This window comes from Cervus canadensis, chromosome 32 (assembly GCF_019320065.1).
Source record: "Cervus canadensis isolate Bull #8, Minnesota chromosome 32, ASM1932006v1, whole genome shotgun sequence".
Lineage (NCBI taxonomy): Eukaryota > Metazoa > Chordata > Mammalia > Artiodactyla > Cervidae > Cervus > Cervus canadensis.
Window position 1 is genome coordinate 967,974 of NC_057417.1, and position 15,051 is coordinate 983,024.

Consider the following 15,051-nt stretch of genomic DNA (forward strand, 5'->3'; position numbering starts at 1 on the left):
CAGTGTTGCACAGTTGCCACCACTATCTGTTTCCAGAACTTTTTCCTCACCCCAAACAAACTCTGTGGTCATTAGGCAGTAATTCCCCATCCCCCTGCTCCCCTCAGCCCCAGGTAAACCTCTCACCTGCTTTTCTGTCGATGCATTTGTCCTTTTGTGAGCTGTTTCTTCTTGAGCAACTCATTGCTTCAGTGAGATCTTAATCTATTGAAACAGTACCTTGGGTTTCCCAAATCAGTAGGATGGAAATAATCTCCAAGCATTGGCTTGGTTTGATTGCCCTGAAAGTGACGCCCTGATTCTCATGAAGGTGAAGGACAAGGTGAGCCTGCCTTGAGCGTGGGGCTTCTTAAGGCTGGAAACTAGTGCTTGTTTGCAAACTAGTCGTTGAGTTCTCCCAGCAAGGGGTGCTTGCCTCAGACTGATACTGCCTTACCTAATTTCTGCCGTGCAACCTTATTTTCCCAAGATTGATCAGGCAAGCTGCTTCTGTGGCTTTATCATAAGGCCACTTTCTAGAGACACCTTAAGGGAAACCCACGCCACACACCTCTGCTCGGCGTGCTAGCCCCGTGGGCCCCTTCTGCCCTTGTATTGGCTCTGGTTGCTTTAAAGTATGTGTCTCTCTAGCTTAATAACTTGTTTATCATTACAATTTGTAGAGGTTAGAAAAAATCAGTCCCTGGATATATGTTTAAGCAGCTTGCCTCCTTCTTAGCAGGATATCATTTTAGTTTCCTGTGATTCCTATTTGAATCTCCACAAGCGTGGTAGGTGACCTGAAACAACAGACATTTATTCTTTCACAGTTCTGGAGGCCAGAAGTTTGAAGTTAAGGTATAGGTGTGGCTGTGCTTCTCCCACAGGCTCTGGGAAGGATCTGTTCCTTGCCTCTCTAGCGCCTGGGGATGCTGACACTCCCTGGCTAGTCACCATGTCACTCCAGTCTCTGCCTCCCCCTCTGTGTGTATCCTGTCTCCCTCTTTCTTTTGTAAGGACAGTTGTGATGGTATTTAGGGTTCACTTGGATAGTTTAAGATATGTCCTCATGTAAGGTCCTTAACCTAATTTCTAGTTCCATCTGCTAAGATCCTTTTTTCAAATAAGGCAGCATTCAGAGGCTCTGGGAGTTAGGCTGTGGACCTCGCTTTCTGGAGGCCTGTTTATAGGCATGTTGGTAGTAAAGCCCGTGTTCTTAGGTAGTCCTTGCCTTGCCTTGGCCCTGGCTGTAAGCAGATAGGTCATGGTTATTTCCAAGTCTGTTTCACAGTTAATTTATATGAGTCAGAGGTTAGCAATTTACCCTAAGAAATTTGCAAGAAAAGAAGTGAAGAGAGGTGAAGTTGCTTAGTCCTGTCCGACTCTTTGCAACCCCATGAACTGTAGCCCGCCAGACTCTTCTATCCATGGGATTTTTCAGGCAAGAATACTGGAGTGGGTTGCCATTTCCTTCTCCAGGGGATCTTCCCAACCCAGGGATCAAACCCAGGTCTCCTGCATTGTAAGCAGACTCCTTACTGGTTGAGCCATGAAGGAGTTTAGACTAGCTGCCAAATATCTTCTCCACTGAACATCTTCCATGGTTCAGAGTGTTTCACCCACAGCGACTATAATTTCTGACAGCATCCCTGAGGAGGTAGGTAATAAGGTCCCCCATTTGCAAGCTGAGGCCATCTGCCGCGGGCCCCAGAAACAGTTGAGTCAGGGACAACCCAGGTCTGTCCTCAGCTGGGGATAGGATTCTTCCTCCAAAGCATCATTCTCTAAAAGAGACAGCTCAACAGTTAGTAGGACATTTTCTTAAGAGACACTGCTAGTATCGCTGAAAGATTTCTTTCTCTGCATGTTTGGTTTGGGCAGTGATTCTAAAAGATGTTGACTTGGACCACCGGATCGAGTGCGACCAGTTTCCTCTGACATTTTACAATCTGCTGTTTTATAGGTCCAGCAGACGTTGCCTTTGTACAATGTTTAGTTTAACACTTTTATTTGATGTAATTTGATATGGTTCATTTGATGGAGACTGTTTAAACATGCTGCTGACTTTCTTTCCTTTTGCCTTTCTTCCCCGCACTGTCCCCCCTCCCCCCCCACACACACTTGTTTCTTGCATTACATCTCTGAGAAGGGACATGAGTTGGCTTTGGGACAAATGTTGGGTAACTCTCTATTTGTCAAGATATCAAGTGACTAGATTGGAAATTGCACGTGCACCCCTCTTCCCCCCACCCTGAGTGAAATGAAAATAACTGGTGCCACAAGGACTCTCCTCTACCCAGTGGTTGCCCTCTTATTTTACACAAGAGCTTTAGTGAGCAAAATAAGTGAGCTTATTTTGTGAGAGATGTCTGCATGCTTCCTATCCTGGATGATAAAATTAGTTTTTTATGGCGCATAAATATGTATAATGATGAGCCTTTGCATACACGGTTCTCATGAAGTGCTTTTTACTGCTGTGCCCTGAAGGAAATACCGAGACCATTTGCAAGAACAGTAGAGCTGGCAGTCGTTAAAGGTTTCAATTTTCCTCTGGAAGGCTTGGGACTTGGAGTTAGGTGCAAATTAATTCACCACTCAAATCGTGTTGAGATGAGATTGTACTCAGCATCTCCGTATTCCGGTCTGTAGTGGCATAAGAGGAGTACAGTTTTGCTTGGAAATCTGTTCTTTGAGGTAGAGCTTTTTAGGAAGAGATATGTAGTCTTGAAGAAATGCGCATGTTTACTCATTAAATGAAATACTGAGTTTCTAGGTGGAAGAATGAAAAGTTTGGGGCCTGGAGGGTTTTCCTTTTGCTCAGGCAGAACCAGAGTAAACACTGTCCTCTCTTATGAAGACAGGCTGTGACATCAGAAATCCTAGATCATCCAGGCCTGTGTGTGTGTGTACAGATCTGACCTTACAGGAAATAAAGGTCCTGTATTCAGACACCATTATCTCACTCACCCCTAGGATGGGCCGATTCACAGGGTTTCCCTGATGGTGATCTTGGTGTGTGGGGGGCAGGTGTGACCGTGAGGCCGGAGGCCTGGGAGCAGCTGGTTCTGCGCTGCAGACGTGGGAAGGTTGTCCTCTGACCTGTAGCAGCATGGCTCTCTTCTCTGCTCCTTCATCCTGGTTGCTTTCCTCAGTCCACCCAAAGCTCTTCTCAGAGAGCAGCCTCATTTCTTATATCTGGACTCTGCCCCGTTGCACGAAGCTATAATTTAATCAGCCCTTAGAGCATTGCCAAAAAAGCCAACAAAAGCCTATATCTGAGATCTTACATCCCGAGTTCTTGCACTAGAGGTGGTTGAGGACGCGAGTCCTCATTTGTCCCTTAGAGGCTCCTGCGGGGACTGTAGGCTCAGTTTCACATGAGGCTGTGGGAAGAGCTCAGGTTAAAAGCCGATGTGAAGGGGGTATGGGCTTCCCAGGTGACATCAGTGGTAAAGAACCCGCCTGCCTGCCAGTGCAGGAGATGTAAGAGACGTGGGTTCAATCTCTGGGTCAAGAAGATCCCCCGGAGGAAGAAATGGCAAGTCGCTCCAATATTCTCGCCTGGAGAATTCCACGGACAGAGGAGCCCAGCGAGGTTGCACAGTTGGACACGACTGAAGCGACTTAGCTCACACGCACGTGAGGGGGTACCTGGCAAAGAGATGGTGAGGCCCTTAGTGTAAGACTGGTAATGGGGAAACTTTGGGTCTGAATCTGTCTCTACTCCCATGCTGGCCAAGGGTAAGCCGCCGGAGTAGGAAAAAGCTGCTTCCTCATTCCCTGTGTGATAGGACTCGGTGCCTGTCCTCTAGACGCCAGAGGATCAGAGGAGGCTGAGTGCGCCGTAACAAACACTTATTTTAGTCAGGAACCTTGTCCTTTTAAAAAATAGTATATTTTTATCCTGATTGAAACACAAATTACCCACTTGTAATTCTACCAGCCAAAACGAAAAAAAAAAAAAAAAAAAGCTGTCATTTGGTGTGTTTCCTGCTAATTTTCTATCTCTATTTCATTTGCTAATTGAGATTGTGCTGGTTTATGATTTGGTAACTTAAAAAAATTCAATAAAGGATTTTTTTTTTTTTTTTAAAACCGGTGGTCAGCAGCATCGCATTGCTGGTCTTCAGTGGTTTGTCAGGTGGGACATCCTGGTCCTCTTATAACCTGACCTGTGTGTCGGGCCTTCTGTCAGGTGCACAGGTATTACTGGTTTCTTGCCAGTTGTCTCTTTTCTTTCTTCTCTTCTTTTAAATTTATTTATTTGGCTGTGCCGGGTCTTCGTTGCGGCATTCGGGATCCTTAGTTGCGGCATTCGAACTCCTGTGGGATCATGACTCGCAGCATGTGGGATCTAGTTCCCTGACCAGGTATTGAACCCAGGGCCCCCTGCACCGGGAGTGCAGAGTCTTAGACACTAGACTACCAGGGAAGTCCTGCCGATTGCTTCTTTAAGTGGCCCTGAGTACAAGTCACTGATCCACAGTCTTTTTCTGCCATCACTTAGCAGCAGTGGAAACCATGCTGCTGCAGGAGCTAAATGAACTGTTTCCTTTCATTTCTGAATAGAATTATTGGCTTTACACGTAGACTCGGTCATGCGGAATTTTAACGAACTGTAATGATCTCTTTGGTTCCCAGAGGTTTGAGCCTCGGTGCAAAATATTCCTGAATCACCTTCAGGACTTCCTGTCTGCATTTTTGAATGTTACCTTTGCCCTTCTTGTTTTCTTGAGCACAGCTGCATAAAACAGGTTAATACCAGCACTGTTTTGCCATCCTTTTTCACATTGGACAACTGCAAATGATTCAGATCAGCCACAGTCCAAGACACGCTCTTGTGTCATCAAAGAATACCCTCTGATCTTAGTGTACCTCTTTTGAGCTGCTCATTGTGTCTCATGCTTGCCAGAATTGGGGTCTGAAGCGTGTTGGTAAGGTCGGAGAATTTTGACAAGTTTGGAGATTCAGTGTGTGTGTGTGTGTGTGCCAGCCTTGGAGGCCGTATTATTGACTAAAGCTTGTGATGCGGAGGGGCTGCTTTGTTGCCAAGTTACAGAAAGGGTTGGACTTTTGCCAGTGAATTGCCAAGAGAGTAGTTTACGCCATCTTTTTTTACATTCTTCTTCAAAATGAGGGAAACAGTGGTCAGCAATTGTTTCCCCCAGTTGACATCTTGCAGAGAACCTAGTTGTTTGCCACAGTTGACCTCCTGGTTTCAGGGAATGGTGGAAGCCTTGTTATTGCTGCCTGGATGTTGAGGTAGTCCTTGGTGTTTGTTTTAATAGTTTTGTGTTTCTCTTAAGTCAAAATGATTTACTGCAAACAAATCATTGAGACTAATACCTTTTTGGAGAAGTTGAGACAAGTCATTATTACCCAACTGATCAGTGAATCATCATTCGTGGAAATTAACACAGTCTTGAACATACTTTTTTTCTGTGAACCCAGTGATTTTCAGTTCCCAGGTTCTGAGTCAGTGGGGCTTAAGTGGGTGGGGCCCGGGAATTTGCATTTCTATCAAGATGCCTATCTGGGGAAACACATTTTGATAAGTGCTCAAGCTTCTAGGCTCCTAAGAAGCTTTATGTCTGAAATGAAATTCTCCTGTGACTACAAGCCTTCTAACATAGTCTGGATCAGTGTCACACTGCCATGGTCAGAAAAGAATGTCAGCAGATGACTTTCCATGAGTGCCATGCAGCATATGGGCAGCAGAGCCGGGTGGCTGTTTTGGACATAAAGACATTGTCCACAGCCTGTTCTGTGGAGCCGATTAAGAGGCTGAGCTGAAGTCATCCAGTCTGCTGAGTGAATGACCCCGGAGTGTACTGTGCTCCACCCTTGGATCTGTTGGGATGTTTGAAAGCCGCGCTAAACAACATCGCCAGTGTCATCACAGAACATTAAAAAACTGACAGATGCCCCAAAGGGTAGAATTTATTTTATAGCATCTAGAATGTGAACATGAGTCATGTAGTGTACTGGGATAGAATCCCAGTGTACGATTGGCCCTTGTATCAGATGGGAACTTTAATTTTAGTCTTTGACAGAATCATTGTCAGTCCTTCAGAGAATAAGTGCAAAAATAGTGTTTCATCAGGAAGCTTGCAGGAACGTGGCCAGGGCCCCACACAGTCTTGTGTGTCTCTACCAAATTATAGCCACCCTGAATCTTCACTGAAATAAAAATAACATTTCCTGCAAGCAATGGTCCGAGTGTGTTTCCAATATCTGCAGATGAAAGGCCTTCTGGGAGAGACTGTTCTTCAATGCAGTTCACAGGGAAGGAGCATCCTTTCATGTGCTTGTCAGTATTTCTGCTCGCCTAGTGCATTTCTCTTACGTTAAAATGAAAACTGTTCGGTCAGATGAGCCACACATGAGGTATTTTATCAGATCATCCCAGGGTGTCAGTGTAGGCCATCTGACAGCCAGTCAGTATGAGGCATGCATGCAATGAAATGTTTTAATTTTCCCTCAAAAGGGCAGGCGGGGATGCTTCCAGAGCAGTGGCCTGCAAACTGTCTGGCCTAAAAGGAGAGGGAGGCCCTCGGCGAGTTGACTTTGGTTCTGTTCCACAGATGCTCAGCTCCAGTTTTAGAATTGGTTTCCCAGTTGCATGGGGTGCAGTCAGCCAAGTCATACACAGATTGGTTTGCGTGTTCTTCCAGGGTTTGGGGTGATTTGCTTCTCTGTAAAGCCCAAACATGAAGCTGGAGGGATGAGTGAGAAGGGCTATTAATATAATTCATTTGGAAGGGGTTTCTATTTAGTTAAAGTATTGAGTAAGCAAACAAGGTAGTGTAGGATTAACTAACTTAAGAAAAATCTTTTGAGTGTTTCTGCTGAGAATAAATTTTTACTGAGTTTGAACAGAAATGATACTTATAATCGAGATGAAATATTAAAGGACAAACAGCCAGTGTAATGCTTGACAAAATGTATCTTTAAAATTAAGAAAATATATATTTACATGGTGAGAGAATTGGGGAAATCTGCTTTTTAAATGTCACCCTTGTTTGTATTTATACATTAGATTTTCTAAACTTGTTGAGGCCACATGACCTTAAGAGGAAAACAGTATTTTTAAAAGAAATAAAGCAGCTGAACACTCAAACTTGTGATTTTTCTTTATATTTGTCTCCCCACAGCAGGTGGGGTAGTGCACAGGATATACGGATTGATTCTACTGGTGTTTTCAGTTGAACTTTCTCTAAGGAAATCTCTAGTTATTACCCCTGGGGCTCGCAGTTCTGGTAGCCTCTGTTTTAAGTTTAAAAAATAATCATAAAAGGATTTTTGAAAAACAAAACTCAGTTTCCCAGAACCATTGGCTGCTTTTTTTCAGAGCAGGGAGTGGGGAGTATTTTTTATTTTTGGTTTAATGATACCAGTGTTTTACAAAGCTGTCACAATAGTATAAAATTTTGTGCTTTTTTTAAATTAAAAATTGCCCTACAAGTTACTGATGTTTTGAATTTTTTGAAAGTTATCTTGAAATTAATTCTGTTGGAATGATGAACTGTAATTTACCCACGCACATAGGTTGTTGAATCTGGAGGTTGATTTTGATTACTGGTGCCTTTGAAGGTATAGCAGTGAACATCTTGTTGATTCAGTTTTTATTCTTCTGTTGAAATTTGGGTACACAATTTATTTTTATAGTGGCTGATATGTTTCTTCAACTTTTACTGAAAATTGTTTTGGTTTTTTTTTTTGTATTTTTGGTTTAGAGTTGGGAGCCATCTCTCAATTTACTAAATGGAGAATTGAGAATTACGTGAACCATAAAATTATTGATCCTTCTAACTCAGGACTAACTCATCAGGTTCTGGTTGTCAGTAGTAATAACAACCACTTTCGAGGGGAATCTATGCTTTTATATGTCTCATTGTTTTCTGGCGTTGCAGGCGGTATCGATTAAACTGGGTGAACCAGCTACCAGATCCAGAATAGTACACTTGAGCCTAAATTAGTGAACTAAAAATAAATTTGGTTTCTTAGCCATAGGATTTGGTTTATTAAATTGTAGGCTAGGCAACAAGTCCTCAAACCGCAGAGTACCAGGACTTTTTTTTTTCTGGCGTTCACAGAACAGTGGTATTCATGCTGATGGTTCCATTTGTAAACTGGATCATGCCCTGCCTGGCTTTTGAATGCCTGGTAATAATGTGCCTTAATTGCAGGTCAGTGAAGCCAAACTAATTGCTTGTTGGGCACTTGGATTGCCTTTTTAATTTGCTGTATAATGCAGTCCCTACCAGAAATGCACAATATGCCGTTATCTAAATAAAACTCATTAAAATCATCTTACAGACAACAGAATGCCTGATATTTTGCCCACAATCTTGCAAATAAAAGCAAATTGAATGGCATTATGGAGAGCTGTAATTTAGAAGCACTCTTTTAAAAAGTGCCTTTGTATCCATTTTAAAAGTATACATAAATGACTGCTATGGTTTCTATCAGTGTGTTAGGTTTTTTGTTTGTTTTTACCAAGGATTATTTTGCTTCATGCTTTTAATATGTTTTAAATGGGAGTAATGACAGTTCACCCAGTAAGATCAGTACTCATCCAATGATGGCATTTCACTTTAAAAAAAGAAGAAAAGAAAGACATTGGTGACACATTCCTAGCTCACAAAACACCAGTCCATAGGGATTACCTTTACAATTTGTGGGGACAGTTGTTCACGGGGGTTAAGATGGTCAGTACACTGTAGGACTTGTTTTCTCTCAGTTTCTCTGGACTAACAGGGCAGCTCAGCAGAGGACTTTGTTTTGACTCTTTGATGACTAATTTTATTCATCTAGCTAATATTTATTGAGTAGCTCCTGAACTACTCCAGGAACAGCTCCAGGAACTGTTGTAGGTGTTGGGGATACCAGTTTTTGTTTTCTATTTGTAATAAATATTTCAGACTCAAGAAGTGTGCTCAGTCATGTCTGACTAATATTTAGCTCTAGAGAAAAATGTGAAGTGGATCTTAAGACTCTTCAAAATGATTTTAGAAATAAGGTAATGTAATTAAGGAGCTTCTACAAAAGAATTTTCTAGATGTTTATATCAGCTGTTTTTTTTTTTTTTTTAAATAGAAGTTAGTCCATTATCCATTTTCCTTTTCTTTTGGTAGGTTATTTCTTATGAGAGTCATGGATATCCCCTATCTAAACTTGGAAGGACCAGACTGTAAGTGAATTTTTTATTTTCTCATTGCATCTGCACATTTAAGTGTGTGGTCTGGAAAGGAGAACAGGAACAGAATTACTGAAGAAAGAGCTTTATTCACTTAAAAATAGCCAGTGATTTTGTGGTTGATATGAATAGTACGCTTAAGTTAATGTTACCCTTGGGCCTTGATTAACCCATCTCTTTACTTACATTTTCCAGTTTATACATGAGTTGAATTTAAAAAAATATATATCTTCTCATCATTACTTCATTTTCACTCAGCACTCTGAGTTCATGATTTTCTGTAAAAAAAATTGTATATGTAATAGATTTCAAGATGTACTAGCTGTGTCAATAACAGTACATTTTCTGTTTTCCAGTTATTTGAGTATGTATATATTTAAGTTTTGTGGTTAGGTTTTTTTTTTTTCTTTTTGAAGACCTCAGACAACCAGGCTGTTTGAGAGGTAGTTGTTGCTTCTTCCGATTGTTCTTTTCCATTGCTGTTTTTGTAGCCTTGGTAAATTGCCTTAATATATGCCATAGGCATATAGAAACAGAGGAATTACGCTTTATACACGGTGATAATAATCACTGCAGTAGAAGTTTGAGGACATCGTCCTAGTTTTAATGCTCAAACCTGTCGTCCTCGCAGCAGTTCTGTGAGCTGAGTCTCGTCGTCCCCAGTCTGTAACCACGAGTGGCTTGAGTAGTTAGGTCTCTTGCTCTGTGTCGCAGTCACGTGGTGGGTGTGGGATTAGAAATCAAGATTGTGACAGGACCGCGTCTGTTCAAGCACATCCATTCAGTTTGGACAGTGCATTTCTTTTTTTAAGTTGGATACACATGAACGTTAGGGCTCATTTGGTAATTGCAAGGCTCTCATAATCATTCTCCAAGTTAGCTTGGCCTCAGTTTCATTGACGAACCACTGGTCAGCTGTCCGCTTTTCAGCCATCAACCTTTCATCAAAAATTTGTTTTGTAGTGCAGCCTAAACGTGATCACGTCCTCCATGTGACATTCCCCAAAGAATGGAAAACCAGCGACCTTTACCAGCTTTTCAGTGCCTTTGGTAAGTCAAGCATAAGTATAGATGTCCTTTCAGGGTCCTGCTCTTCTTACGGTCTAGGTGGTCAAAGTATATAGATGGCTTTAGCTTGGACATAAAAGAGGATTAATATGCAAAGTTTTCATCTCACTCGGAGAGTTTTTGGAGCTTGGTATGCTGCTTTCTTATGCCAATATGACCTGAGGACCTTTTGCTAGCATCCCACAGTAGAGCACTGTTATTCATCTATATCCATGGAAATCAAGAACAGTTAGCCCCTTACGACCCATGGGGAAGAAGTCTAGGCTAAATAATTGTTAAGGTGAAATTGAAAGAGAATACCTGTTTCATAAGGGCAGGCAGTTGCTGCTTGATATCAAATAGCCCAGCAGATAAGCACAGATGTTTGAGAGGACCAAGTATGAGGTAGGTTCTTTTGTTACCTTTTTTATCAGGTCAGGCCATTAGATTCAATTGAACAGTCTTCTGATTAGGGTTTATAAAGGCCATTCTGATTGTAAGTCTTCAGCAGTGTCTCTTAATTTTAACAAAGTATTTAAACTGTCATCTCTGGAAATTTGTGATTAAAATGGAAACAGCAAAGACTTGATTGTCCAATAATAAGCATGTTTAGTGAATGTTAATGTGTCCCCAACAGCTTAGCATGTAGCCGTTTTAGAAAGAGTTGAAGTTTGTTAAAAGATGGTAAGGTGTTTATATTTTAGCATCTATGGTAAAAAGCAGATACAAAGTAGAATTCCTATATAACTAACATCATTTTTGTTGAACTTAGAAATCAAACTGAAAGGATGCACCATGCTCTTATCACTGAATATTTTAGATAGGATTTTTTCTTCCTCTTTGTGCTTTTCAGTATTTCTTAAAATAAACATATATTAGCTTTTATAAGTACAAAACATCGTGCAATTTTTAGGAACGTAAATGAACACAAGTGTGTTTCTAGCAAGTTATCCTCATCTTTGCAGATAGTCTAAATGACTTCTGAAATTCTGGTCCTGCTTTTTAATTTAAATGCAGTTAGATTTCACAGCACATTCCTTTGGTAAGCTTTTGATGTTGTTTCCCATCTTGTGTTGCTCTTACCCCTATTTACTCAAGCTTTAATTGGCTAAATTCAGCAGGACGCTCTGAGTAGAATATTTTTCATTTTAATTAAAGAAAGGTTAGCTGTGTGATATTGAACAGGTAACCTCTCTGTATTTGTGTTTCCTCCTTGGACATGATGATGGTGATAATGGTACTGCCTATTTAATAGGCTTGTCAGGATGATCAAATCAGCTGATCCATGGAACGCATTCAGAAGTATGTGGCCTAGAGTAATTACTTAAGAAACGCTAAATATTGTTGTTGAGTCACTAAGTCGTGTGCAACTCTTTGTAACCCCATGGACTGTGGCCCACCAGGCTCCTCTGTCCCTGGGATTTCTCAGGCAAGAATACTGGAGTGGGTTGCCATTTCCTCCTCCAGGGAATCTTTCCAACCTAGGGATTGAATCCACATCTCCTGCATTGGTAGGTGAATTCTTTTCCACTGAGCCACCTGGGAAGCCCCCAAATATTATTTGTCTAAAAAAAACACACAGGGTAGAGAGCTAAGGAAGTCATGGTTGTGACTTTTGTAATTGAGAAAGTCCTGGCACCCCATGGTGCAGCAGGAAGTAAAAGTTCTTTCCTGTGAAGGAGAAGCAAAGCAGTTTTCAAGTGTTCCGAAGCCTTCAAAAATTTTAATAGATAATAAGACATTTTTTCATCACTAAGTTCTGGTGATGTTTAGCCATTTAAAAAAAATTCCAGTCTCCTGTGTTTTTTCAGGAAGAGGGTAGTGGGTAGATGTCTGCTTGCCCTGGGTTTTCTCCAGCTCCCAGCCCTCTGCTCCTCTCCTGCCTCTGTCTGCTCTCCTGCATTCCACTCTTTGCGTTTCGCCTTTGCAGAGGACTTGTCTCTGTATGTGAAAGTCATTTTGTGCCACTATACTGCTTTCTGTCCCTCCGTGTTTTTCTTTTCTGTATTGGTCTGTCTTGGTTTCCTCTCTCTGATGCCTTCTTTTCCTCATCCTCTATCCTCTACCTGTTTTTCTTTATTTGAGTTCTTTCCCTGGCCTTGAGATCAACAGTGAATTTTTCTTATTTCTTACACACATGGTCTCTGGTTTTTACTAGTGATCTTTTAAAAAATATACCAGGCTCATGGACTTTTTAGTCTTTTAGTACATGAACCTGGCATATTCCTTCATTTATTTAAGTCTTCATTAGTTTTCATTTGTTTGTTTATTTTAAATCCTGACCCCAGCAGTGAAAGTGCCGAATCCTAATGACTAGACCACCAGGGAACTCCCTTCTCCTGATCTTGATTGGAAAAAAGTCTCTAACCCTGGCAGGAGATTGGGTTGAATGATAAACTGCCTCAGGATTTAATCCAGAAGGATCTTTTTTTGTTTGTTTTTAAAACAAACTTTTAAAGATTCTTCTGGTTGTCCTGGTTTATCTGCTTTCTTGAAGTTTTAACTGTAGTAGCTACTGTGATAGATTTAAGTTTTATTTCTCTTTAGTGCTGAGATTTTGATCATCTTTTAAACTAACACCTCATCTCTCTTTAAATTGATGGATGTTCCGAAATATATCAGATATACAAATGGAATCTGATAGCTATCTTAATGGCTAAATGCTTACTTTGCTTTTAATTCAATATTGCAGGTAACATTGAGATATCCTGGATTGATGACACGTCAGCATTTGTTTCTCTCAGCCAGCCTGAACAGGTACCAATTGGTAAGTGTGTTGGGCCTTTGTCTTGTGTGTTAACTAAAAGGTGGGAGCTTGCCCACTTCCCAGTCTAGATGCTGTGGTGTTCAGTCAGCTGGTTCACAAGCATTGTTGCCTGGTTTGTTTTGAGCTTGTCTCTAAAATAAAGGAAGTAGTTAGTAAGTATTGCACGTAGATGAGAAAATAAGACAAATGTACTGATTCTTTAGAGATACTCTATCATATATTTTTCACTTTTCTGTTCCTTTCTTATAGCCCTTTTTCTAAAATGATTTGTATGTTTACTTGGAAGGATAAAAAGAGCAAATTGAGAGGAATGGGGGACACCAGATGGTGATTCCTATATTGACCTGTTTGCCTCTGTACTTTTTCCCATTTATTTTATAACTTTTTGTGATTCACTTATTCCATTAAACTGGTATCAAATACTTGTTTTACAAACAAATAAACTGAAAGATACTTCAGTTGCTTCTAAATTAGGGTTGTAAAAAGGTCGAATACCAACTCTCTTATTGTTGGACCCTAAATAGTTTTGATATTAACCATCACAAAACATCCCGTTTTCTTAGGATGCAAAGCTATTGAAGAATATATGTATTGTTCAGCTATTTCTTCACATAGATTTCAAGTTCCCTGGTGTTAATAATAAAAACACGTGAAAATGTTAAGTATGCTGATTAACGTTTTCTTCTTATTAAACGAAGTGCCACAGACTAACAGTATATAATTCTGATGACGTATGAGGAGAATATAAGCAGCTCTATATGAAAATTTCTACAAACACAAATTCAGGTCAAATTTTTTTTGGTATTTAAAAAAAAAAGTATATAACCATCACAGGAATATATGCCATGTTATAGAAATGGAAAGTTTAGGCTCTGGAATCATATTGCTATAGTTGTGTGACCTTGGGCAGATTCTTTGATAAGCTTCTGCTTATCTTTATAAACTGAGGACTGTGTTACGGATTTTCTAGGATTGTTGTGAGGATTACATGAAATGATTATGTATATAAAGCTGGCATTGCTTTGAACTTTTATGATGGTTGTTTCGAAGTAGATTTCAATATGAAAGGCACCGCAGGAGCTCATGACACCAGGAACAGTACTGGATACAGGGTGTGAATGATACTGCTGTTAATAGTGACATGTTTTCACATTTGCTTATTTGTGACCCATGCCCCCACAATCCTTAGAAAGACAGTTTACATGGAATCCAAAGGGAATGGATTATTAGAAACCGAAGGATGACTTCAGGTGTGGGGGCAGGGCCCCTGAGATTAAGACGGTCCTGAGACTTCAGCATGGTTGAGAGAGCACTGATGGGAACTCCCCACCCCAAATCTTTTTCTTCCCCCATGTATCTCTCTCATTTGTTTCTGGCTGTGCTGGGTCTGCCTGCCGTGCGTGGGCCTCCTCTAGTTGTGGCGCTCGGGGGCTGCTCTTCCTTGTGGCGCGTGGGCTTCCCATTGCAGTGGCTTCTCTTCTTGCGGAGCTCGGGCTCTCGGCGTGTGGGCTCAGTAGGTGCAGCACCGGACTCGAGAGCACAGTCTCAGGAGTTGTGTTGCAGGGACTTTAGTTGTCCCGAAGCCCGTGGGATCTTCCTAGATCAGGGATCGAACCCATGTCTCCTGCATTGGCAGATGGATTCTTAACCCACTGTACCAACAGGGAAGTCCTCCACCCTAAATCTCGTCACATCTTTACTCATTCATTGTTGCCCTTCACCTCCCTCGCTCTGGTCACTGAGCTTAAAAGCTACTGTACTATTGAAAGACGCAAAAATGAGTTAAGGGGATAATCATTACGGGACATCAAATATGGTTTAACAGGAACATTAAAAGAAGCTTTGATACCTCTTACCCGTAAACAAGGAATTATGCCGTGCAATGGGAGCGAAGGGGATGCAAAGGCTTTAAAGTCACACTGACATGGGACCTAACCTGCCTCTGCCACCTGTCAGCCACGCACCTCGAGGCCTGTTACATAAACTCTTAAGCCACAGGTTCCTCACTGAGAGATGGAGATGATGATAGTTACTTTGTAAGATGAGATCACACACTGTC

The 15,051-nt window shown here is 41.3% G+C and overlaps 1 protein-coding gene across 1 annotated transcript in view; it reads left to right on the forward strand.

Annotated features, from left to right (window-relative positions):
* The window catches only part of LOC122432858 (poly(A)-specific ribonuclease PARN-like), an 853,726-nt gene that overhangs the window by 726,885 nt on the left and 111,790 nt on the right, over nucleotides 1-15,051 (forward strand). The window contains 3 exon segments of the mRNA XM_043455121.1: nucleotides 9,117-9,172; nucleotides 10,142-10,228; nucleotides 12,918-12,992. Of these exon segments, the coding sequence (XP_043311056.1) occupies nucleotides 9,117-9,172; nucleotides 10,142-10,228; nucleotides 12,918-12,992 (218 nt within the window).